This window comes from Embiotoca jacksoni, unplaced genomic scaffold, assembly GCF_022577435.1.
Source record: "Embiotoca jacksoni isolate LCO1_2020_lvr unplaced genomic scaffold, fEmbJac1.0.p SCAF_5, whole genome shotgun sequence".
Classification (NCBI taxonomy): domain Eukaryota; kingdom Metazoa; phylum Chordata; class Actinopteri; family Embiotocidae; genus Embiotoca; species Embiotoca jacksoni.
Genome location: NW_027185403.1, coordinates 5,996,302 through 6,023,542, shown reverse-complemented (window position 1 = coordinate 6,023,542; position 27,241 = coordinate 5,996,302). Strand labels below are relative to the sequence as shown.

Sequence of the window (27,241 nt, the reverse complement as noted above, 5' to 3'; positions counted from 1 at the left end):
CAAGAATCACACTCTAAAGTGTCTGCTGGATATGTAGACACTAACCTGATTAGCCAATGGTATATGAACGCTGTGTTGCTTAAACAAAATACCTGATGCAACTTATAAAACAAGTAGGTTTTAATAATTACTTCACTTTTTGTCTAGTCAGAAACGTCTCACCCCGTTTTACCCACCTGTCATAGACGTTAAGCAGCCAGTTGAGACACATATCAACACAAAGTGGAATGTTGACCAGGATGGACCTCTCCTCCTCCAGCCTCTCGTACAGAGCTGTCAGGCCATGAATCACCTCCACCACATCCATCACATGCTCTCCCTGCTGCAGGTCTTGCTCCCGAAACACCTCCACAAGGCTGCTCAGCGCCACTAAATCCACTAAACAGACAGGAACAAAGATATCTGGAAAATTCATCTTTGTTTACTTGTGCACTCAAAAATGGTATTTATTTTAGTGCATATTTTTAGAACATGCTCTAAAATCTTTTTTATTGTAACACTTTGGCATGTATTTTTCTGATATGATACATTTTGTGTGAATGGTATGTGAATTTTTATATTTTTGTATAGTTAATTTGCCAAAACATGCATATGGATGTGCTGAAGCCTAAACACCTACGTTTTATCTGTACATGAGTTCACATTGACTTTCGCACACAAAGACACAGACACACACAGCACAATCATCATCCTCACTTCAGCAAATGAGAGCACGGGCGACAGCAGTGCTTATTCACCCTTTTTGCCCACTTAAGCTCCACCAGATGTTTCAAGAGCAGTGACACAAATTTGATTTTGTTCTTCTAAACTAATTTGATGGTCCATCCCTGGGAGTGCAGCTAAAAGGGTGTCCGTTGATGCCAGGTGTAATTGGATAGCATGATAATAAGGTAGAACAGAGAGAGGAGATATCAGGAGTGTTCTCAGGGTTGGGAGTAAATCACCAAAAATGTATTTCTGATGGGCTCTTATACAGCACGGCTCCATCATTCACAACACGACCAGGGAGAAAGAGTGGAAATTTTGCAGTTGTCAAGCCTGTCTGGCAATTAAATTCTGTAACAATATCAACGAGCAGACCGGAGGAGGGTGAGATAAGAGAGCGGGCAAGAAGAAGAAAGTGGGAGGGTCACTGAAAGTGGTTTTTCAAAGTGGTCTGTGCATGCTGAGTTTTTATTACAGCCATTTGGGACGTGGAAAGGAGAGAAGGTTGGAGGAAGGTTGGAAGAGAAAGTAGAAAAAGAAATAGGTTGAACATGAGTAAGAAAATGTGCGAAATTGGCCACTTGCAGGGACAAATATAAGCTGATCTGGGGTCAGAGGGAGTTCGAGCAATGCAGAGGTTGGAAAATCAATGAGATGTGAAGGAGGAAAAATGGGAGAGAAAGAGAAAAAAAAGAAAGAAAAGGCCATGTTGAAAGTAGTGACCCAAACGGGGCAAACTATCAAGCTTCAACCATGCAGCAAAAACTAATTGCCTTCTATTTTGTGACTCAAATGGACCAATTAATAGCTAATTATCACGCATGCTAACGATCCAGGCGGTGATGAAAATGAGGAAGAAGTCCGGTCGTTGAGTAGTTCTAGTGGCTCTTAAATGAATCAATGCTTTTGATTGCTTGATTTCAAAACCAATACTGGTGGGGAATGCAGATAATACATTCAACTACTTTCCACGTAGGGTGGAAAGGAAAGAAGATAATTTCGACAACTGAATAAAGAAATATGCCAAAGCTAATCGTTATATCTCATTCTCGAATAGAGCTTTCCATAGTGGATTACTGATGGTGTGGGATAACGGCATAACACCTAACCTGCCATTCCAGCACTACAGACAGAAAATACCATCAATGAAACACTGTACGTACATCTCAGAGCCTTCTGAACTCGTCGCAGCTTCATGGCTGTTCTGTACGCTGAGAACTTGATGTTGTTCATATCCGCTAATGGAAAGGAAAAGACAGATAGAAAGAGATTAGAGAGATGAGAGAACAAACCCATCCAGCACCACTCCCTGCTATCAATAAATTAGACAGCACTATCTGTCCCCCTGTTAATCACACCGCTGTAGAAGTCATTAGTAGTTTACTCTATTACTAATATTATCAGTGTATGTGTCTGTGCACATGCATGTGTTTGTCCAGCTGGGCATGTGCAACAGCATCACTGTCTCCCCTGCAAGCTCCCCATGTCAGATCAGATTAAGAGTAAAGCTCATGATGTCGTTTAATCACAATTAATTAAAGGGCTGCGCAAAAGCAATCACAGTGCTGACAAATTGGGCCTCGTAGGTTAATGACAGTAGCGATGTAGTCCCTAAGGTGTTTGAAATACAAGTTCCCTAATGAGCTGTGTGGCAGGGCCTTGAAAGAAGAAGCCCAGTGGTGCCATGCTACTGGTGCTGCTGCAGCCCAGTGGGGGTCCTGGGTGAATGAGCATGAGGGTGCTTTAATTGTCTCCTTAACTCACCCAGCGCCTGGTAGAGTTCTGTCATCTTTGGATGATCCCAGCATGTCGTCTGGGCCTGATGGCTGACGGAAAAATGAAACAAAGGCAGAAGATTTCATGAAGTAGACAAGAACTGGGGTGCACATTTTCAGGTTAAAAAGATTAAGGTAAAAGTGGAGTACAAATGAGTCACGGGAGCAGAGAAACGCAGGTAGGTAGCAATCAGTAAAAGGAGAGCTAAAAGTGAGAGATAAAGACATTTGATAGGGGTAAATAGGGTGACCATGAAATAAGCCAAACATTTTTAGGCCTGGAAAGTGCAGACGTGCGTCAAACACGATAAAGGTTACACATTTAGGTGCTGAAGTTACATCACACTACTGCTCTGTTGGAGATATTCTGACAGTAACTTAAAGGGCTTCCCTCATAAATACAACATAAAAATCGAAGTCATATCCACATCAAAAACATGCAATTACACCATGTTCCGATCCTACGACTAGCTCTACGGGAACTTTCAGAATATGAACCATTAACAAAATACATCCAATGAAACAGACAAGTGCAGCAAAATACATGAGAAATCACAAAGCAGGACGTGCCGAGACCCAGGGGCCTTTTAAGGGAGCACTCATCGTTTTACCTATGCGAGTGCTCATTGATTGGTAGCCAGTGGAGTGGTACTCAGATACTACTCCCATCCCCATCGGAACAGGAATATAGCCCATAAAGAACTGACTATCAGACTAAAACAAGACCCATGAGGTCGTGTTGCAAATGATTAACAGAATAAATACATGTCTAGTTTTGATGAACCTGTAGAGGAACAAACTGTATAAACACTTGCACAGTAAGAAACCTGCACATATAATACACCATCCTGTATAAACATAACTACATTCACGGTACACTGATTAACAGAAGAACTCTAAAGGTAACTAGTATTGATGAGATAAAGAGAAAAAATAGATGAGTGCTCAGGCACACAGGATTCAAACAGAAAGAGTTTCTTTCTGAATCATTTAATATTTATCAACTTAAAGGTTTGGGCAATGGAAAGATCTCTGAAAATATGAAGAGATATATTCTCAACATGAGGACAGTAAAGGTTTATTCTTATCTACGTTGTTTGATTTGCTTGTACAAATCACACATGATCTCAGTGAGAAAGACATAATTGTTGTCAGGAGAATTCCCCCATACATTAAAACAATTTAAAACATATTTAAGGCCAGAGTACATGGTATTTCAACAGGAGTTGTTATAAAACTAGAATTATTGTCTCACGCTTGTATGCCTCTGGTAACCAGTCATGTTACAGTTTATATTCATGTTTGTCTAGAGTCAAGGTGCTCCTGAAATATGTTTATGAATATGGAACAGTTGTAAGTTCACAGTGACTCTGACCTTTGACCACCAACATTGTATTAGCTGATCCTTGTCCAGTGAACAAGTGAACGTTTGTGACAAATTTGAAGAAATTCCCTCCAGTTGTTTTTGTGAGCCTAGGATGGATGGACAGATGGATGGGAGGATGGATTAACAACCAAAAAACACAATGCATCTGGCCATCTTCTAGGCTCAGGTTGGATGTTGCAGTCAAAGGTGTTTTTTACTGGATCTGCTTAAAAAGCATAGAGCTACATGAAGACCTCTTAATGCCGACATTTCTGATTTATTCAGTGATTAAAACAAAGCCTGGTGTTGGCCTAAAAGAATGGCCTTTGTTTCCAGTTGAAAAAACAAAAACGTCTCACTTCTGCGCCACAAAAACAGTGACAAGTGTGAATGACATGGGCCATGCTAAAATTGTAAGCTGAGTTGAAGAAAAGTATTTTCTGTGATTGACCTGACAAAACACTATCAAGTGCAAGTTTTGCATCTTTCTTGTTGACGTAATAGGAGCAGATAAATCAGTCACCACTGTTTGGTCACTCCAAAATAATCTCCACAAGCAAAGAGGAAACATCCAAAAGCAATTCTTCCTTTCTTTCTTTTCTAGCATTGCTGTGAGCAGCCATGTTCCATTATTGTATTATGACGACCTGTGAGTTGATTAAGTGGTACATGAAAACATGTAGTGTGAGTTAAGACATTGTACAAAAGGTAAAACTGCACACCGTCTATGCAGCTCTGGTCATATCGATTTGTCTAGAAAATAACAAATTCCTCCACTTCAATCCAGCCACTTAATTGACCATGAAAAAAGTACATTTACTCCAACAATGCAAACACTGAACTTGAAGCTGCACCTACTTGATGTAGTAGGGCACTTTGTTCGGGGAGATGGCACGCTCCCATGGTATCTGCACGGAACCTGTGCAAACACAGAGAGACACAATCAATTTCAAAATAGGCATGTCATGCATGAAAAGCCATTGTGCACAATGTCCCTGACAGCATGTCCAGACACCGTGTCCATTCAGACCTTCTTAAAAGAGCTGCTTTGCTGTACAACTGGCGCAGTAAAGCCAAAGAGACAAGTCTATTGTGGTGGGTTTCCACAGAGTGTTGGTTTGTTTGGCACGGCCTAATAGAATATGGGAGGTAGAGGAGTCAGTGAGACGGGGTGACTGGAGCATTTCAACCGGCCTCCGGACTAAACCACAGAGGGGTTCAACTGAGAATCAGAGAGGACAGACTGCACAGCAACACAGTGATACAATGGTATACATGCAGCTGTACACACAGACACACACTGTGACGTTCCATTATTGTATTATGATGGAGCACAGTGCAGACTCGCATGTTGTTCCTCTGTATATGTGACATATGCACACACAGAGACTGAGGTAGTCTTTGAAATCTGGATGTGGAACATGTACTCTGATACTTAACTTACATAAAAGTAGCAATAATATAAAAATCCTCTGCTATAAGTAGAAGTCCTGTATTCAACACCTGACTAAAGAAAAGTATTGTGATTGACAGATTAGTATATATTACATAATTAGTTTATCACAAAATAAATTTGTGAAGCTGTGAGATGAAAAAAAAAAGTTCTACTACACAAACTTGTATCTATTGATTTAATTTTATTTTTCTGCAATCTTTGCTTTATGGGTAGTGTTTTACTTCTTTGAACATCACACTGTTATTGAAATTAAACTATTTCAGTAATCCAGAAGAAAAATCTTTCTTTAGTGGGACTGCTAGAAACTCCTAATACATTAGGGGTAAAAGTACTCAGTTACATTCCATTGAGCCATAAGCACCAGATGTACATATGTGCTCCATGTAATATGAAACAACAAGCTGAATTATGGGCATGTTGGTGCATAAAAGTCACACGGACGTAAACCCAGACGTTTCTGCAGGGCGCAGTGGGCTGAGCTGGCACTGGAGTAGTGCTATATAAGCCCCAGTGTGGCATCTCTGATCCAGCGTGACAGCAGTAAATCTGGATGGGGCTGGTGAGGACACTGGAAACACACAAGCACACACCACCACTTCAGATACACTCACACAGGGGAGCCCTGCAACATACAGCTTTTTTTCACTCTATCAGTTTAAACTAGGTAGAGTAAATCCCTTTTTTCAGCCCCTCTGCTATCGCTCAGTAGCCTTTGAAGAGCAGCAGGTAAAAGAAGAGACAGAATTCACAAATATGTATCTCTGCTCAAATGAGAGCAATGACTGTTGTGATGAGCATCACTGGGGAGGCTCTTCGCAACAGTGTGCTGGAGCTGATGAGGGCAGACGAACACGGCCTACCAGCTCCACCTCTAACCCAAATACACACACAAACACAGCAGTTTATAGCCTTATCACAGCTAAACTGTAATACACCTAACCACCCGCCCCCCTCACACACACATACACACACACACACACACCCTGAGACAGTGCCTTGGCACAGCATGGCACAGATTGGCCCGACATGAGGCACCAACTTCAAATAGCAGAAGAGGACTCTTACTGGAGAGGAAGTGCTGCGATCCAGGTCCAAAGTCTCTGTGTGCATCCTGGAGCTGCTTCAGTCTCTCCTCTATGGAGCCCTGAGGACACACATAAACACACACACACACACACACACACACACACACACACATGCAAAGTTAAATCAAAGGGAATCATGCTGTTCGTCCCCCCTCCACCACAAATCCCCACAATAGATATGCACGGACCACCTGCTTTCCTTCCATTAGTTAACTGCCGAATATAAATTATGTCTTTTTTCTCTGCTGCCCCTCTTGAAGGACTTTGGAAGCCTTTGAAGAACAGCAGGTAGGAAATGAAGACAGAGATTACAAAATAATATATTTTGTTGAAATGAGGACACCGCTTCCTGGTTGCGGTGTCAGTGTGCAGGAGTGTTGGAGGAGGAGACGATGAAATGAGAGAGAAAGAGACGGTTTGCAGAGCCTCGCATGTGCTGCTTCAATAACCATGGAGACTGAATTGACAAAATTAAGTTTGCCGTCGCCTTTGTAAAAAACATTTCACATCAGTTATGTTTCCCACCAAATGGGATTTAGTCTGCGTAATCCTGGTTTATTTGAAATGTATTGGATTTGGCACATGAGTCATTGTCAGCTGGATGTTGAAGTGCGTCCTCAAACAATGGGAGGTAAATCCACTCACTGCGTGGTAGAGTGACAGATAAAGAGAGAAAAGAGAAAGCGTGAGGGGCCCTTAGACTTGAAAGAGAAGCACAGGCAATGGGTCATAATGTGTAAAGAAAGACATATTAAGTTAGCATTTCTGTACAAACATCGCTCCCTCACTTGAGAAAAAAAATAAAATATCTTGAACATGATTTAAATTGGTTTCGACTAATATAGAGCATCGTCAATGTGCCGTGGAGATGTTAGTGCCAACTGTGCTCTGTTGTACAATCTATTTGTTGTACAGACAATTTGGGCTGCCATAAGGAAGACGAATGACTAAATTATCCATGATCGACAAATATTAGCAAATCAAATTTGGAGATACATTTGTGCGAGCGTCAGAACAGCCAAAATCAACAGGACACAGGATGCTGCTGGGATTTAGCATTTATCATTTTAATTAAGAGAGAAATGGGACACAGGGAGGGAGACAAATAAAAAAGGTTTCTTTATTCTGCTTTCTTTTTTCTGTCAAGATGCCATGTCTGTGCTGTTTATTGCATCGAAATTAATAATGTGGATGAGTAGAGATGGCAGATCAGCTGCGGTGCAAGCAAAGCAGCTCAAAAAAGGCTGACGTAATTTTCTCTCAAACCATTTGGAACACCTGTCTCTTCATATGTCACACGGGCTCTATTGATATCACAAGAAAAATGGGATTGAAATCCAAGATCTGGGAGAGGAATATCTGCTGGTGACAACTAAGAGCCTTTTTAACATATTGATCATCAGGCAGGATAAGAAGCTTTTACTTACTGCCTGAATCAACGACCAAAGGACACTACCTACTTCAGCACACAGTACATCAAAGATTTAGCAGAAATTGTCCTGTAAAATGATTTATTTATGAAGATACGCCTCCGTTTCTGTACTTTCTTTGTAGATCTCTTTGAAAAATAATTAGTAATCAGTCCCAATATTCCTTTCCTAAAATACATGGGACTGCAGCAACCCTTTTTAAAGTATGTTGCAGGTTTGAGACATGTTACTGGAAATATCTACCTATGTACATTTTTTTTAACAATCTTTCATTAAACTTTCCTCTGTGTCATCTGTGCGTCACACGAAAGAAAACCTTTCAGATATCTTAATTAAAACAGGAGGCTGCTGATTATTTGCTGTAAACAATTCAATCGGTTTTCCTTGGAGGAGAAAGGTTTAAGCAATCGACTATATTTGGTGCTGTCAAAGCAGAGAGCATGGAAAAACATTCATCTGCTCTGTTTTGTTCCATTCTCTTGATGAAATGTTTCAGTCTTGACTATTTCTGAGCCACAGAGGCAATTTGAAATCTGCAATTTGAAGCCTGTATATGGCAAAGTGGATAGAGGAAATTAATTTCTAAAAATTGTTCAAGAGACATTAAAATCATCATGTTCAGAGGAGAGAGAAAGAGAGAGTAAGAGGAGAGCAAGAGGAGAGGAGAGGAGAGGAGAGGAGAGGAGAGGAGAGGAGAGGCTGGATCGGCAATTAAAGCACCATGACAGGCTGTGGAGAAGATGTCTTGAAGGTTATCTAATGGGGACGGGATGCTATAACATGAAGGCTCAGTGGGTTATGTTCTGCTTGTAGGAGCCATACATTCAGTAAAGCAGTGAGGGAGGGTCAGGCTCAGTCCAGTGAATCCAAGGCACTTTATTCTTGAAATTTCTAAAAGACTTTAAGAGTATGTGCTTCAAATTCTATGAAGAATTGCCCTCTTCATGTAAGTGCATAGGTTCAGATATTGATTAATTTAATTTTCATCATTCCGTTTCACTGATGTACGTTCAGTGGAAACAAAGCACTTTATTAGGAGTATCGTAAGAGTACTGACTATAGCCTACGTTTGCTCTCAGACAGCCTCTATCAGGTGGCATGGCTTCCCCAAAATGTTGGTAACATTTGTGAGATTCTGCTTTGTGTTGACATGATTGCATTACATAATTTTTGGAGATTTGTCAGCTGCACGTTCAAGGTGGCAGTCTACTGTTCTACCACATCCCCAAGGTGTCCTATCAGATTCAGATCTGTTGACTGTGGAGGCCACTGAACTCATTGTCAGGTTCATGAAACCAGTTATAGATCATTTTTGCCGTGTAACATGGTGCATTGTTATGCTAAATGGAGTCATTATAGAATGGTAAAGAGTGGTCATAAAGAGATGCACATGGCCAGCAGCAACACTCAGATAGTCTGTGGATTCAGACCCAAAGTGTGCCTAGAAAACAAGGTGTTCCTGAAGAAGCGCCCTGTGAGTGTATTTCTCTCTTTAACTGTCCAGTTTACGATGTGTAAAAGTACCAAAGACCATTTCTTCAAATGCTCTTCATTTTCTACACACATTTTAGAAAACAGCACTTAAGGGAGTGCATACGCACACCGTTAACAGCCTCTTAATGTCAGCTCTCCATGGCTCTGAGCATGATGCTGAATACATTTACACTATGCTGTACAATAAATATACTTACATAGTGTAAATGCCTTGAACGATTCAAAGACATGTTTTTCACCTCGATTTGAAAATGGAGCATAATGTGAGGTATAAGAAAATAAACTTGTAATGATTTAACTGCTGCTCAATGCAAACGCTGCTCTTAAACTCACATTATACATAATAAGCACCTTCTAAGTTTTCTAAATATGCATGTCATCTATTGTGAATGTCACACTGTCATTATTTCTGTATCAGATATTTTAGCTGCGAAACAATGATAATGAAGACACAAACTGGCAAAGCAATTTCACAAATTAATCTGTTAATTTTTTGTTAGTTTCATTTTATTTTCTTATTTTCTAATTTAAATATGATCTATTTTACATCAAACATCACTTAACAAAGAACATCAGTGTTAATAATAAAAGTATAATCTTAAAAATGAACAAAGACAAGAACAACTTTTGTGGATTCTGTTAGTTCCAGAGCTTCTTAAGATGCTCTTATCCTCCCACGACTGAGTAGGAAGAGGCACTCATTCATCTACAGTCGTTTCGTCTTCAGTCTTCAGTTACAGTGCTTCTGGGAAACAGCTCTTAAGCTTAAGCTTAAGGTTCATAAGTTGGATTTTACAATCATCTTAGTGTTAAGATGCTTTTGGGAGACAATGCCCTGGTCTGATTCTAAATAAATTCAGTAGTTATACCAACTAATGAGTGCCATCTAAATGATTTCCTACAGGATTTTATCATTTACTTGAACTACGTTCCTTTACAAAAAAAAACAACAACAACAACAAAGAAACCAAGAAACAACAGCCGTTAGAAAAAAATATTCATACTGAGACTACTGCATTAAAGCTATTTTTGACCATGTTTTCACACTTTCAATGCAAACCCAACCCTCATTCACTGATAATTCACGCTCTCCATAAATTGATTTTCATGCCGTGAAAAATAAAATCACTGGAGACCAATGACTGCCTGAAACAGAAAGAAAACTAAATCTGAAACTGCATAGCATGAATTAAAATCATTACAGAAATAGTTCAGCATTTTCAAAAATGTTCTTATTTCCTTTAATTTCGGAGAGTTCGATAAGGAGATCATTACCGATCTCACATAGTCAGAGCCAGGAGGCGACTGCCCTAGCTAAGCATAAAGACTAGAAGTTAACATTAGTCATCTAGCCTAGCTCCCTCCACAGTACCAGTGGTATCTAATCTAATTTGTCTACAGAGCCAAGCAAAAACAATATTTTTTAAACTGTTGAACTATATTCTTTAAATATGCACGATTTGTAGTAAGAAAAAACAAGTCGATGGTGTCAGACTTACAAAAACTGCAAAAGTCAGACATCACTGATCTATCAATCCTGCAAAAGTCCTCTAACCTCCATGTTAAACTGTTTCAAAAATGTATCACACATATGGCCCTTTATCAACCTCCTAAAAACACGCCATTGTCCTTCACAGCTCAAAAAGATGTGAAGAACGTGAAACTGTTGGAAGCCGGCAGAGCAGTTTACAGCTCCAAATATTACACATGGAATCGCTCTCTTAGGCCCTTCTCTAACCTGACTTCTAGAGAAGCTGCTGCTGACAATGTCAAACAGGCAACACGGGCCCGGCGGTGAATTCTACCTGAAGCACTTTCCATCTGCTGTTGAGGTGCTCCAGGGCGCGAGCATTCTCCATCGACAAATGGACATCAGAGATTGCCAGCTGGTGGGCCAGATCATTGATGTGCTTCATTCCCTCCTTCACCTGGGTCAGCTCCTCCTTAAATAACTACATGGGGAACAAGACAAGCAGAGGGGGCAGAGGTATGTGGATGGAAAAGAGAGCAGTGGAGAAAGAGAAAACAGATGAAATATAAAATAGAATAAATAGAATAAAAATGTCAGGCGTGAGAGCGCAGCCCAGAAACATCCAGTCTGAGCCAACGCCACTCAAATTAATGAAATAAGAAAAAAAATCAATTGAAACTTGATATGTTACAGCTTTCAGCTCAGTTTTTGAAAGCCATGTATTAAAGACCAAAAATCAAAGGGAAAAAAATGTATAACGATATTGAAATCACTCTAGCCTTGGTACATTGTAGATTATATGTGTACATAATGAGGGAAAACAGGGCATTCATAAAACAAAGGATACACCATAGAAATAATGGGGTATGCAAGCTTTTTATGTGTGCATACATTTTCCCTTTTACTGATGCCAGTGTCCCAGTCATTTTGAAAAGCAGGGTGTATGTATTCTCTTTATTATTTTTATGCTGTGTGTGAAAACTTTTGCTGAAGATGTTTTTGTTGTTGTTTACAAACTTGACAAAGCAACTGCTGGAGAGAATTTATATCTAAAAATAGATAACAAAGACACCCGAAATAAAGAAGGCATGATTGTAACGAATATGTTTTACTGAGTTGCATGTCGTTCTCACAATTACTTTTGAGCACTGATGTCATCTTTTGACAGTACACAGTAGAAACAAAGATAAAAAGTGGAAGTGAAAGGTACAAAGCAGAATTCAGAAGTAGTAAGCTGTGATGGCATGACATAAACTTCAGCAAACTCAGCCTGAGGACTGCCTGAAATCACATCTCTTATGGATGACAACTCTGATTTTCTTTCCAACAGTTATTTCTAATACTGGATATGATTTCACGTAAAAATATTCAGCTCCAGCAAAACGAAATAATATTCAAATATAAATGTTGCAAAAATCTAACTGAGGTTTTATGTTTTTACATGATGGATGATCTACTGTAGTTTATTTTATAACCCCGAGGAACAAAATTACTTGTAGATATGTAAAACTAGGATCTGTCTAGGAGCAAGTGTGCATGCTTTTTTTTTGTCAATGTGTGTGTCAATAGATTAGTCCATAAACAGAAAAATCATCTATTTTGATAATTAAAAGCATTTTTTTGTCTTGCAATACAAAATGAAATATACTTGTTCCATCTCTGCTGCTTTTCTCTGTCATGTGTGATTGTAGAATATTTTCTTTTGGATTTGGACTGTTGATCAGACAAAACAAGACATTTAAAGAAGTCAGCTTGGGATTTTGTGAAGCTGTGACGGGCATATGTTGACCATTTCCTGACATTAATACACCAATTAAAGCATGTATTGATTGGGGTTGAAAAGAATCCTTCGTTGCAGCTCTATGTTTGTATTTAAGGTGTTTATAATTGTGTATCCAAGAGTTTGCTTTTGTATGTGAATACATCTGTGTGTAAGAGCAAGAGGGAGTACAGCTGCCGCCAGCAGACAAGCCTGCCCTAAAGACTGAGCTGAACATGTGCTGTCTGTGACAGGAGTCCAAACACTGACATGATTATTGTGAAGTGCCCTCACTTCTAATGAACAGTGCCACACAATTACAGGCAGCAGCGGCACACGGCCCTCCGTAATGGCTAAACCAATGACCTGCCATTTGTTTAACAGCATCTATTCAGCAGAGGATTGTCGGCCCTGCCATCTCACAGCGCATCATTTTGAAGTGCCACGTCCTCGTCATCATCTGTCAGATCGCAGCTACTCTGACAGGAATGTGTAAACAAGCAAAACAAACATTTTAAAGCAACACAGCCTGATACAGATCTCTCACTTATTCATGAGTAATAAATCACTGCTGTGTTTTTGTGATAAAAAAAAACCAAACAGCATGTCACTGTTTTGATGTTTGTTTACGATATGTCAAAATGTCATCGTGTGTGTGTTTTTTTCCAGGGATAGCCAGAGGCAATTATCTCAAAGGAGACAATTAAGTTACTCCACAGGTAAAAAACAATTTATATCAGGATCCATGATAATGTCTGTGAGTGTGTCTGTGTGTGTACATGAGAGAGATAAGAGACAATCAGAGAAGAGAGTGTGCACTGCAGTGTGTGATTCTACCTTGGTAGCGTCTATGTGGTCCTGCAGAGAGTCAATGAAGAGGTCTCCGACAGGCTCCCAGGCATCTCTCACTCCCTCTGCCTGCTCCAGGGCCCCCGCCAGCTCCTCCATCGCTGCCTGGATCTGAAGGAGACGCTCCAGTGTCCTCTCCATGTGTCTGGAAGTTTTGTGGAAAATGCAAGTCATTACAATTAACGAACAGACTCATTAAAAGTTAGAAACAAGGCGAGTCATAGCCCCCCCCAAAAAAAATCAATCAAAATCCATAAAGTATGCAGTCAAACACACCATCTATCCAAATTTACAGACTGTCATTGTAGGAGGGCTGTTTGCTTAATTTAATATTTTACACCAAGTTTTAATACTCGTGAAAATGGAGCTCTGAAATTTTCTCATCTAAAACTTAATGAATATGTTTTCCTAATTGTTTTTGTAATTGTATTTTGTGTAATATTGTTTTGCATAACCCTGCTATGGATCAGCGCTCACCCACAGCCACAACAAGAAATAACACTGGACTTTCGAGCCCTAAAAGTCACAGGATTTGAGTTTGTTCTGGAGTAATTTTCTAAGTGCATGGATTGTAGAATTTGCTTGAATCACTGGGGTCTATAATTATTCATTTAATTTAAAAAACGTACCAATAAAACTTAAAAGGCGAGACTTTGAGAGGGAAAAAACTGCTTGTATTCTGAACAGAGCACTGCCAGTCCCGACTTTGGTTATTAATTTGACATTATCATTACTCTAAAAATCTGCTTCCTATTCATCTTTAAAACTGTCTTTGTGCTTTTGCGACTACTGACAGGGTCCCAATGATAAGAAAGAATTCAGAAACCCAGTGGTGAAAGGAGGAGTCAAATCCTTTAGTTAAATGAAATTGACAATACCATCCCAATTCTGCAACATCGTATTTTGGCAAAAGTACAAACAAAAGTAATACATTTATTTATTTAATATTATCATATTGTTAATAAGGGCAAATAGATGTGTAAGCAGCTTTTTAGTTGCATCTGGTAAAGATGGAGTCCTTACAAAGGGTCACAATATAAACTTTGGGTTTGATAGATGATTAATGGGGTTGTAATTAATAAAAAAACACACAAATCTGTCGTCTTCTGATCTTCTTTTTTTTTTTAATCATCTCCCGGAACCTTAAGCAATTATTCAAATAACACAAAGTTCAGAGTGGAAAAGTATCTTTGGTGGAACTTCTAACAAGTCATGTATCAGAGTATTTTTTTTCCTGAACTGGAAGTATAACAATGCACCCCATAGAAACACTATGGTACAAGTACCTCTAAATTGCACTTAAATAGTAATAGGCACCTGAGTAAATGTACTTTCCACCATTGCAGTAACCACATTTAATCTGACAAGTTCAACACAATGTTTAACAGAAGTGTCTGACCTGTGGCGATCCACGCAGCGTGCCGTCAGCTTTTCCCACAGGTCACTGGCCACGTTCGCCTGCTTCCATACCGAGCGGCTCACATTCAGGATGCGCCGGCGTGGAGACACGTCTGCGGAAACAGGTGAAACAGGTTAGATGGGGCCGTGCAGGGGTAAAAGCATAAAGGTGCAAAGGAGGACGTTTCGACAGCAAAATAGCAAGCGGAAAGAGCAGGGGTTAGGAGTCAGATTTGAGAAGAGCAATGATTTGAGAAGGATGGTATAGCAACTCAATGAAAAGGGAGAGGGAATGATAAAGGCAGGGGGCAAAACAAGTTGGACAACATAGTGAGGTAGAGTGCTACAGTATTCTCCTGGTGAGCATCCAGAACAGAGAGCCAAACACACAAGTACGCTATTATTGATTTGAGCAGATGTTACTGTGGAGCTGGGGAACCAGAGCTAATTGGTCCCAACCTGGTCTCTCCCCCTAAAACTCAGTGTGAAACCAAGGAGGGATCCCTGCTAATAACCACAAATGGATGATTTCACCTGCATGGGTCCCACCAAATGAACTCAGGTGAGGGCGTTTGTGAGTATGACATTTTGGCTGGCGCAGCAGTTGGCACGGAGTGTGAAGGGAGCAGACCTTTTCCATCGGTCAGGGTCTCCTCTGGTTCCTGGAAGGGGTGCTGAGCCAGAAAGGCCTGGGCAGACTCCAAAACGGAGTAGATAAACGGCCCGCGAGATTTGACATCCTCCATGAAAGCCTGCAGAGAGACAGTGAGGGGGGAATGAAAGATAGAAGCTGTTTCCAAACTCAAGTGCTGGTTACTCAAAATGATATAGAGAAAAATTTGTTGTGCAAGCAAAGCTGAACCTATGCCGACTCCTCAAATGAGACGGCCTCATCTAACATAGACTAAAAGCAATGGTGTGTTCTCGTGCTGAAACAAATATTCAAATGACAGAAAATGAATGAACAATAATTTTTATTCTTAGAAAACATTTTATATCTACTTTAAAAACTGCTGTTATTGGCCGGTTGCAGCATCTCACATTTTGCTTTTATATGTATAGACGTTCTTGGTTTAAATTGAATATCTTTGGGTTTTGGACAGTCATTATATCATCTTTTGAGGATCATTATTCATTATTTAAAACATTTATACTAAACAATGTCTCAGTTAAACGATAAAATAATCTACAAATTAATTGCAGTGCCATTTAATTCTATATATCTGTAACTATGCTGCATATCTACCATGTAACTTGACAGACTAGATGCAATGTGGAGTTTTTCCTTTTCCAAATTGGGATGGCATATGCTGTACAGATTGCAATGCCCTCAGGCAGACTTGTGTTTTTGGGCTGTATAATAAACCTGACTCGATTTAGCTTATATCTTTTTGTTATGCTGAGGGAATCGAAAGATGTCCAGGCTGCTAACAAGAACAAGCAGAAGAGTGTCTTACACTTCTGCCTTTATCATCTTGCAGTGGTGTTTTGTGTTGATCTAGGTAATATGATGTTTCACCAGTGACTGATTACCACCAGAGTCAAAACACCAGATGTGATATTCCCAGTTTTACAACTTCAGGATTGCCAGACCCACCACAAAGCAATTTATCAGCATACTGTGCCTGGTGGATTACTGAATTGAACGAATTTTGGAGGAAAAGACACTGTAGCCAGCAGTGGAAGTTAATTGTAAATGCTAAAACATTGTATAAGAGCATCACAAGAACACACATAAAACCAGAAAACTGATTGTAATATCATTTACACAGAATTATCTTTCAAACGCTAAGATTAGCTCACTTTAGCCACCGTAATATACTGCTCATTCCAGGGTCACATATATATCAGACTGGTCTGTAGAATTAAGTGAATCTTAATTCGGCTCTTCGATTAGTCTCGTGCAAGTTAAGAGGTCTCACAAAAATACTAATTGATTAATGTTGAGCCTTAAAAATTAGCTGAACTACAACCAAGACTGAGGTTTTCATAACAATTGTTGACACCAGCTAAGAAGTATTTTCATGGTAACAAACTGTGACCACATTGCATCAAAGAGGAAAACATTTTAGCTTGAAATAATAGTTAATCAATTAATAAATGACAGAATTTGAACATATTTAAAATCTGAAAATTAATGAATCCTAAAACAATGTCAAAATTTATCTTTGTAAAACAAACCTGACAACGAATGAGATGATAGCAGCAAAATCTCTTGACTTTACTGAACTGAACAAGCTCGTGTTTAATTGTTCATAAACTTTTAACTTGTAAGGCATTTTATGTGTTATATCTTCTTCGAAAGTTATATAGTCTTGCCTGAAGATTTCACCACATCAGGCTGAAGCAAAAATGTAGGTAAGACTACAATATCTGCCTCCTTCAACCAGTCAAGTTACAGTTAACACCCATGTCTGTCCAAACTCATATAATGTACAGTATGTAGTAAAGACTTTGAAGGAATCCTTATGTGTTCTGATGCTTGGCAAATAAAGTTGACAGTAGACAATGCTATAAATATAGATGTTGCCGCAAAGCTAGAAATTTTGAAACATGGATGCCTCACACACAGAAGATCTATCCCAGCTTCTAAGTGGACACCCCAGATTAGTGTCACTAATTCAATATTCAATCAAACGTGAAATGTGGTCCCAATCTCCCCTTCTGTTGCTGAGTTACAGTGTTGAATAATGGCCAGAAGCGTTTCTGCAGAACATTATGATGTCACAATGAAGTTGACCTTTTAGATACAAAATGTCATCACATCATTATTTTATCCTGTTTGACATCAGTGTGAAATTTTGTCATAATTATCTTGTGAATTTGTGATTTATGCCCAGGAATGTAGTTAGTGAGGTCACAGTGACCCTTGACTGTTCATCCTCGACGTTTGTTCATTCCTCCGGCTATGGCTATGGTTATCGACATCGCGTAAGCAAAAAAAAAACAAAAACAAATGGAACACATGGAGTAAAACCGCCCGGCTCGACTCGACCTACGACCTACCTACACACACATACACACACACACACACACACACACAAACACACACACACACACACACACACACACACACACACACACACACACACACACACACACACACACACACACAATTAGTTTGTGCAGCATCGATTGGCCTAACTCTAACCTTAACCTAACCTCAAATCACACCTTATTCCTAACTTTACCACAACCTCAGAAATGACCTTTTGCCTCATTAAGACAGGGTTGACGACTACTGGTCTCAAAAAGGTCAGTGTTTATATTTTTTTTTAAATATCCCAACAAGATAACTAAACACATATAAACACTCACAGTCTGATAGTGATATGCTGCCAGGAACATAATAAATTACATGTCTGTCTGCTTATACTGAGAGCCCAGGGCACAATAAGAGACCAAACCTACTGGGAGTACTGTTCATCTGGCCTCCAAGCAGACAAGTGCCAATTAGCTGGAGAGCCTAACTCCACTGGTCCACATTCAACTATACTCACTATGCAAATTGCAGACACGGAGCTCAGTGTGTAAGGGGACACACACACACACACGCACGTTAACTTCGTACTTTTGCATTGAGCAGATACCCCGAGCCTCCCCAGGGCCTCGAAGAAAGCCAGTGTGTCAACCTTCTTCATTCTTCTACACTAATCTTTGTTCTGTATAAAACATACTGCAGGTGTGAGAATTAATGCCAAGGATATTCCCTCTCTTCAAAGTAATTTATTTAGGTGAAGCCAGCATTCTCAATCCTCTTATGGTATAAAGAGATTACAATTTCAGCTAAAAATCTGTATTACTAGCTGGAGGTAGCAGCATTGTGAACCCAAGCAGTGACAGCGTTTCGGTGCCTATTTGAAAACCCCAGGACCAGAGCCCGGCAGGCCTGATAACACACGGCGAGCAGAGTTAAACAGAAAGCTCAGAATGAAACACCAGCAAACACCAGCCGGCACCAAGCAAACATGCAAAAGTGTGTAACGATGGGGAGCTGTGGCATGAGATAAGATTCCCAGGGCAACAGTCATGAAGAAAACCTGCTGTCTACCGCTCTCCTCATCCTCTCACTCTTTTCTCCAATCACAAATTCCCTCCTCATCCTCACCTCCTCAGCTCTCTATTCTCTCCATCCTCTTTTTAGCTGCTTTGCTGCCCAAAGAGGAGCTGAGCCATGGATTCCCTGAGCCAGCTGTCATGTTAAAACTTTAATTCCAGCTAAATTTCACACTCAGAGGCTTTATCTTTGGTTGAAGGAACATTAAGAGCGAAGCCTTCAGATCAGATTAAGATACATTAGGCCTCTGCATGGCGTAAAAAAGCTCAGGAGGAAGAAATGGCTTCATTGACTTGGTCTCTAAACATGTTGACGGCAGTCCTTTTACTCTTCACTTTGGATGCTCCCTCTCAATGTGCTACTGACAACACAGACGAGGATACATTTTCATTTCATGTTTCCTATGTAGAGAAGATTTTGCAGCTGCTACAGACACACACAATCCCCCCCCATCGCTGAAATGCTCAGTCATCCCAAAACCCAAACACACACACATTCACCCTCCAAAATGTATCTTACGCCTCTATTACCACCCCAAATACACCCAGAGTAAACATGCTCCCAAACCAAGACTCATGCAGCCAAACGCACAGTCACACAAATGTAGTACAGCAAGAACTCAACCACACAACGACATCAGAATAAATCCACTTAAGATCAATAATTCACATTTCTTAAAACGCTTTAATTCTCTATAGAAAACTGGGAGGCAATTTCCCTCTTTGCTTTGTCGGAAAAGTTTTAGAGCGACCATACGCTCGGGAAGCAGAGGCATCACAGATTATAAAGGCGTGCTGAACTGAAAATGGGACATTTCAGGGGAAGGGAGGGGAGGGGAGGGGAGGGGAGTGGAGAGGTGGGGAAGAGAGGAGAGGAGAGGAGAGGAGAGGAGAGGAGAGGAGAGGAGAGGAGAGGAGAGGAGAGGAGAGGAGAGGAGAGGAGAGATATGATGATGTTTCACAGTGAATACAATATATTTTTGGAGGCTTGTGCATCACTAAATAGCCCCATCAGTGTCAAAGGGAAAGAGGTGGAAAGAAGAAACAACAAATGCTACTTTAAAGCATTAAAGGCAGACAGTGTGCATGAGTAACTAGAATCACCGCCTTGGGGTTGTATGCCTCCACAAACAAATCAAGTTTCAGTTCATCCAAACTAAAAAATGTAGAGAAGACTTTAAAAGAAAGGGAAAGAATTCAAAAATGTAATTAAATGCAATCAGTGCATTTTAAGTTTTGTTAAGCTTTGTTGTTGTTTTCTACTGCGAATCTACGCTATTAGTGTGTAAATTCATTGAAAGAAACAAAGAACAGTCACATTTCTTGCATGTTTTCACATGCTTGACCAATGATTCTGACAAACACAAAGTTGTAGAGACAACAGTAGACGATGCTTCGAACATGGATGTTGCTCTAAAAAAGCTACAAATTCTAAAACGTGGAGGTCTTCAACCAGACAGTACAGAACATTTGCAGTATACAATCAGCATAGTTTCAACGTGGACACCAAAGATTAGAAATTTTGTCACAACCTTCCCTTCTGTTCCTGAGTTATGGTGCTTAATAATGGCCTGAAAAGTGTTTTGCAGAACATTATGAAGACACAGTTAAGTTGACCTTTGTGCTTTTGTACATGAAACGTCATCCTATATCGTTTTATCCTTTTTGACATTTGTGTGAAATATTGCCCTAATTAGCATTAATTATTGACTTTTGGCCAGTTCACACAATCCTTTAACCACCAAATTCATATAAGCTCATCCTTGACACCAAGTAAACATTTGTGCCAAATTTGAAGAAATTTCCTCAAGGTGTTACTGAGATATCGCATTCACAGGAATGGGACTGACAACCTTAAAACATAATGTCAACAGTCACAGCAGAGCCAACGCAGGAAGAGGGATGAGAAGGGCCAAGAAACAGGACAATGAAAAAAGAGAAGAGAAATTACGTGGGAGAAAAGGGGGACAGGATGGTGTGAAGTGTAAAAGTGTTCTTTTTTTTCTTGGTTGTTGTCTTGTTAATTGGGTGGCTGGTTTCACCGTGCACCACCCACTCAAAGTGGGACATGAAGTGGGTTGAAGCAGAAGCCACAAACCTCTCTGTCAATACAAGTCGCCTCTCAGACACACTGCACAAACTGACAGCACAGAAAATTGGAAAGAGGGTGTAACGGGAAACTCTACTGTAGTTACACAACCAATTATATGTGTGTGCGAATATTGGATACTGTGCATGCGTGCGTGTGTGTGTGTGTGCGTGTGTGTGTGTGTGTGTGTGTGTGTGTGTGTGTGTGTGTGCGCGCGCGCGCATGTCTACAGCAGTCCCAGTTTGCAAGACACATCACTCACGACAAAGGTGATTTACTGGGAAATGAAAGAATATCCTGAGGATCCCAGAAAGCATTTCACCAAATAGGCAGTCACACAGGAGCAATAATCACAACAGCATGTACTTTAGTGGTTCTACCCTTCACACACACCTTCAAATACTTCTAAAGCCTTAATTTGGATCTTTATTCTTTCTTGATTAAGACATTACTGGAATTCATTATTTGTTTTATTTTCAAAATGATAATTAAAAGAATTTTCTCCACTGCAGTGACTGATGCAGCAGCTGCATCGAAGTCTGTTTGTTGTCTCAAGATATTTTTGAACAGGCCAACCCTCTTTACAACACACATACAGGCACACACACACACACACACACACACACACACACACACACACACACACACACACACACACACACACACACACACACACACACATCTGCCTGTTGGGCAATTCCTGTCTCTACCATTTTTACGAGGTCCCCTTACAGTGCACATGGGGCTATATAACATGTCAATTAAAAAGATTTCAGTGGAGAGACTTCCCTCCCTTAAAGACATCCTGGTAATTCAGTGGCTGTCTCACCAGTGTTATTATTTGACACACAGGGAAGCCATTTATTTCCTTTGATCTCTCCAATAAGCAGCACTGACATACAGTAATATTGAAACTTCCGGTCATTATGCTGACTTGCTAAATCAAAGAAGTCTGATTTAAAAGAGCTTGGAAGTCTGATGTTCTGTGTTAAATGTGCAGCCCATACAGTATAGATGGAAAGCATGACAACGATGTGGTGAGTAAGAGATCTTCACAACACCACACACTGAGTTTTGACTGATTTAAACTCATTAAGCTTATCTGTAAAGGTCAGACATTGAACTCGCTACATGTTGGATGATGGGAGTGTTTGTAGATTTGGATCAGCAACACAACCTATACCCTGTTAATTAACAGCGACACAGTTTAGTGATGAATCTACTACGGACAACTATAGACCAAGCTTTTAAATGACATCACCAGGTGAGGTAATACATACTCGACAGGCTGTTAAAGGTCTAAGTTGTCCTGCAATAAAATGTGAACATGAACAAAAAAAACATGCCGACACACACCTGAGAAGATGTGCAGGAAGATAAGATAAAAGAAACACACATGAAGGTAAGTGTACATGACTCTAAGAAGCCTGCTTGTGATGCTGAAAAGGAAAATTAAAAGGCAACATTTCAATGGAGCTCCTGTCACAGAAGCTCCTGACTGTGTCCTGCAAAGTCAGACCAGTAATTTAAGTCAAGTTATGACCCCTGGTTATTTGTTCTCAACACAAGGATAAAAAAAAAAATCCAGGGGGCAGACAAACAAACACTGATTTGTGCAAGTGATCAATGTGTTAGTCTTTGAGTCTGTGAGCTTGTTTTCCCTTCTTCCCACGCAAGCCCTTGAAGAGATTTAAAGGCCAGTTCAAATCATCGAACCATGTGGGCTTTATCTGAGAGGAGGAGACACTGTCACTGTCAGCAACTCTAATTGATGTTCCCTACAGTCTTAAACTTTACTATTGACACAAATAAAATGTTGCAATGGCTCACAATCCTATTGGATTAAAATTGGTGAAGCTTGTTTGTGGCTTTCATCACAGATGAAAGAGATGAAAACAAACAGGTGAAACATTTAATCCTCCAAGGGCTCAATGTTAATAAAAGTGTTTTCTTGCCTAAGAGTCACTGAGATATTTTAAAACTATGGTTACACTGTGCAGATTGAGTGTCTTTGTCTGTGTAGCCCATTATCCTGCTACAGCTAATCCACAGCTGTGAATAAGTATGTGAACATGCCTGGTTAAATGGACCAAAAACTAAATCACTGGATATCCCAATTCTGCAAAACACACACCCTTTTAGTTCAGTTAAATGTCAAATAAACACAATCTGGGGCTTAATTTTTCAATCTAGAGAAGCAATCAGTTTGTCGATTATAATTTATTTAATAGATTAATTATTAAGTCCATTTTCAAGCAAAAAAAAAAACCTAACAATTAAAGGGTTCAGCTTCACAAATAAGAGCTTTAGGTACTTTAACTTGTTTTGATTTCTACAGAATGAAATATCTTGGGCTTTAGGACTGTCGATCTGACATACCCACATACATTTGATGACATCACAAATTGTCAGTGGTGGCCATAGTTCAATCTAGTTAAATGAGAGTAACCTTATTTCTAAATTACTAGAAGTATCAGTGAAACAGCATTTAAAGTATTCCAGAGTGAAACGAAAACTGTGGGCCAGGTCTTGTTAGGAGTCATAAACTGTACATAAAAATTGGATGTAGCCTCAATTGCATCACCTGTAGGTTCCGTAACGAGCAGTTTTAAAGCTCAGTTCTGATTGGCTCTGGCCATTGTCATCTTGGCAGCGCCTGACTTAGCATTGCTCCCAGCTAATCAAAAAATGGGCAAAGAGGTGGTGCATAGGTGGTGCTGAAGTGGGCCGAATGACGCTTGATTGCTGAAACCTGCAGGCAGCTAGCCAACTGTCAAGTCACCCACCTGTCATTCAAAGCAGCCCCGCCCTAAATTATGCGTAACTTCCATCCTAGTACAATTTAAACAGATAGTTATATAAACATTGTACTGCTGTAATGAGTTGTAGAGACCGAAACCATTTTTTTTGGCTGTAAACATGTTTATTTATGCTGTAAAATTAGGCATTTCAAAATTGGAGTCGATGGGGATTGACTCGCTTTTGGAGCCAGCCACAAGTGGCAATTCGAGGAACTTCAGATTTTGCCACTTCCATGTTTCCTTCATTTTTTAGGTTGACGCATGACAGAAGCGTAAAAGTGGGCATTTGATAGGAAGAAGGGGTTAGGCTCAAGTTTGTTTGCACTGCAAGTTTGAACTGTTGTTTGGGGATTCCTACACACACTGCAGTGCACAGAGCCCCACCTCCATCACTGACATCAATGATAGCTGTGCTTGGAGGAAGTTTCAGCTATCTAGTATTGACTCAGACTGAATAATAAACTTAGCTTTCTGACAGGAAACCCCTCTTATCATCTGCAAACCCCACACATGCTATTCTGTTCTTCACCTCCTCTGAAAAATGAATCCCAGAATACTCCTCTACACTATGTGTGCCTTGACTGTGTCACCAATTAGAAAAGAAAAATTGACGCACTGTGTACAAGCAATGCCTCCAAAATTAGTGGCCTCAAAACCCCTGGCCTTCACACACATTGCCCAGATCACAGCACGTGCCCCTGGGCTTGCCCTCAATCCATTTTCCACATTGCTCCCACATGGACACACGTATACAGTGGGGCTTTAAAGTTGAGAACGCCACTCTATAATGTAACAGGAGTCTTGTCCCTTCCTTCACACACAACACTAAAGTGACGCCCCACTGAATTTATCTATGTATTTCTATTTTCACGTCAGTATGAACCTATAGACAGTTTGGCTATATGTGTGGATATTCTGAATATACTGACTGAGGATTGAATATGCTGTGCATTTACTGTGGAAATGTATTTCCCTTTGGACAGAATAAAGACTCCATCTCATCAGTATTTGCACTGAAGAGGTATTATCCTCCGAATTACCTGGTGGAACTCCCTTTGATGCTGGACGGCCCCCACGTCGCCTCCTATGGGCAGCTGCTCCGACAGCTCCTCGTCCTTGGCTGTCAGCCATTCTATGATCTCCTGCAGAGAGAGTTGCAGCTTCCCACTGTTGTCGGAGAAGGCCTCTAGCCGCACCCTGCCAACACACACACACACACGCACACACAAGGTTTAGTTTAGCAAATAGTAACATTTTCCAACACACCAACCAAATATTGCACCACCTTCCACTATCCAGCTTGGAAACATCCAAAACATTCATCCTCAAAGGTGTCAAATATATAAGATTTTAAGTCTCATTTGCATATTAATAGTGAGGCATGGGTTACCATATTACTACAGGACCTGTAATTTGCCCAATGATCGTCTGGCTGACATCTTTTTTTTGTTATTACATTGTGGCAGGTCAGTTTGTAAGCATTATGCATGTCTTTTTAAATCAAATAAAAACATCTTATTGAAATTCATGGCCTCTTCTTGGGTATTTTGCATAGGACCTTCAGTTCCTTCTTGGTCTGAGTATTTCTCAATGTGGACAGCTATATCAAGTTCAAGAAGTGCTCAAATCAAACTGTTAAGATGTACATTCAAAATGGCCTTGTGAACTCAGCTACACGAAGGTCTGTGCTTTTCTGTCATTACAAAATATGCCTGATATGCGTCACACCATGCTGATCATATCACACTGAACAATGCTGTATCTGGATGTTGTATTTAAGAATTGCCATCAATGATTTTTTTTTTTAACAGGCATCGATCGGAGATAATTGTTATTCGAGATAATACATTAATAAATTAATTTTGTTCATGGCATTATTATTATTGAGTATGCTGCTTAAGAAGTCACTGCAGGTCTGTCAAGTAAAGTGCATAAGATTACTACAATCTAAAGTAAGGTTCTTTGGTGGCATCTTTTCAATAGCCTGGGTTCATTAACTCAAAGGTGAGCTTAAACAGTAACATTCCCTACATACAGTACCTCCTACAGTAGTAACTTGAGCTAATTTAAGAGTTAGCAAATCATTACCTAACTTTTGAGGGGAAACACGCTGAGTTTTAAAAAGAAATCCCTGTTTATAACCAGCATATGTAGCTAGATGCTACAGGTCACGTTAGAAGCTCTCCAATGTTCTTTTTTGACATTTGGACTCGGGCCAAACTTATAATCTATGATTTAACACATACACTAAGGGTTCTCTGTGGAGTTTTTGACCTCTAGCAGTATTCTGAAGCTTTTTCTCAATGAGTTGTTTGCCACTTCATATTTCTTGCACACAGAGGCCACACAAGTAGCAGAAATACACCAAGATGTGTAGAAGTGTGGGCCAAAAGGCAAGGTGGAAGAGGACCGCTAGTAAACATGTATGTGAACAGTGCAGTATTTATATTACTTTGACAAGAAATGAGATGTTGCTTTAGTCTACTTCTGTCAGAAATCAATGACCTGTTGTGTCAAAGATTACTAAGAAATGTAATGGTAAAGCTGCTGACATCGTAACTGTAAACTGTACATGTGACAGAGCAGAAAGCTAGACAGGCGTAGCAATAACAACCAAAAGGTTTAGGGCATAAACAGTCAATTTCCTCAGCAGTAAATATACAGAATTGAGTGCTATCAAAGCAAAAACGTGCATTTGTGCAACCCAAACACACCAATACAGAGCATCACATAAAGTATGCCAAACCTACTGTAGCGGGACATCACGACACTGTCAGTCAAAGACATATATTGTGGCACATGCATGACAAGGTGAGAGACAAAGTCACAGGTGACTGCTGCAGGTTTTCTGGAGGAAACCAGAAACAAATAACAGAGAATTTATCTGCTCGCCACCTGCCAGCACCACGAGATGTCTGGGGAAGCACTGCTCTTGTATCAGTTGCACAGCTGGCACTGAAGGGTTGGAGGTGGTGTGTGTGTACGTGTGTGTGTGTGTGTGTGTGTGTGTGTGTGTGTGTGTGTGTTTCAATTAGACACCAGGAACCAGCACTTAAATATCATTATTCCTGCAGATCACAGTTTGCCAGCAGTCACATCAGAAATGATGAGTGGGAGAGAAAGCAAGAGTCAGAAAGAGGGACAGACCAAGTGTAACCGCTCACAACTATAAATGGGGTTAGGAGAGGGTGAGGCAAAAAACATAACTGGAATGATATTCAGATGACAGCAGAAGTCAAATCAGAGCAACGCTTTAGGATTTCACAGCCTAAATCTAAACAGACTTGTGAAATGCTGCCATACACAGGGTTAACTTATATACTGCTAAATTATAATGGTTACGCTCATTCATTATCTCCCGACCTGCACCATTAGCATGACACCATCAGCAATGCCACGTTAGTGACTGAAAAAGGACTGCAAGGCAATTTCCTCCAAATTGAATTTGGCACAGATGAGTTCTGACACATGAGGGATTAGGTATCACTTCAGGGATGCCAGTTGCAG

The 27,241-nt window shown here is 40.2% G+C and overlaps 1 protein-coding gene across 4 annotated transcripts in view; it reads right to left on the bottom strand.

The window, feature by feature from the left end:
- Positions 1-27,241, bottom strand: part of drp2 (dystrophin related protein 2) — a 149,599-nt gene that overhangs the window by 26,789 nt on the left and 95,569 nt on the right. For all 4 annotated transcript variants that reach the window (XM_069170601.1, XM_069170598.1, XM_069170600.1 and 1 more), the window contains exons 3-12: positions 24,775-24,931; positions 15,420-15,540; positions 14,790-14,901; positions 13,379-13,535; positions 11,117-11,263; positions 6,368-6,446; positions 4,705-4,765; positions 2,470-2,531; positions 1,869-1,943; positions 177-378 (exon numbers count right to left, since the gene is read on the bottom strand). In XM_069170601.1, coding sequence (XP_069026702.1) covers positions 177-378; positions 1,869-1,943; positions 2,470-2,531; positions 4,705-4,765; positions 6,368-6,446; positions 11,117-11,263; positions 13,379-13,535; positions 14,790-14,901; positions 15,420-15,540; positions 24,775-24,931 — 1,173 coding nt within the window. The remainder of the gene's footprint in view (positions 1-176; positions 379-1,868; positions 1,944-2,469; positions 2,532-4,704; positions 4,766-6,367; positions 6,447-11,116; positions 11,264-13,378; positions 13,536-14,789; positions 14,902-15,419; positions 15,541-24,774; positions 24,932-27,241) is intronic.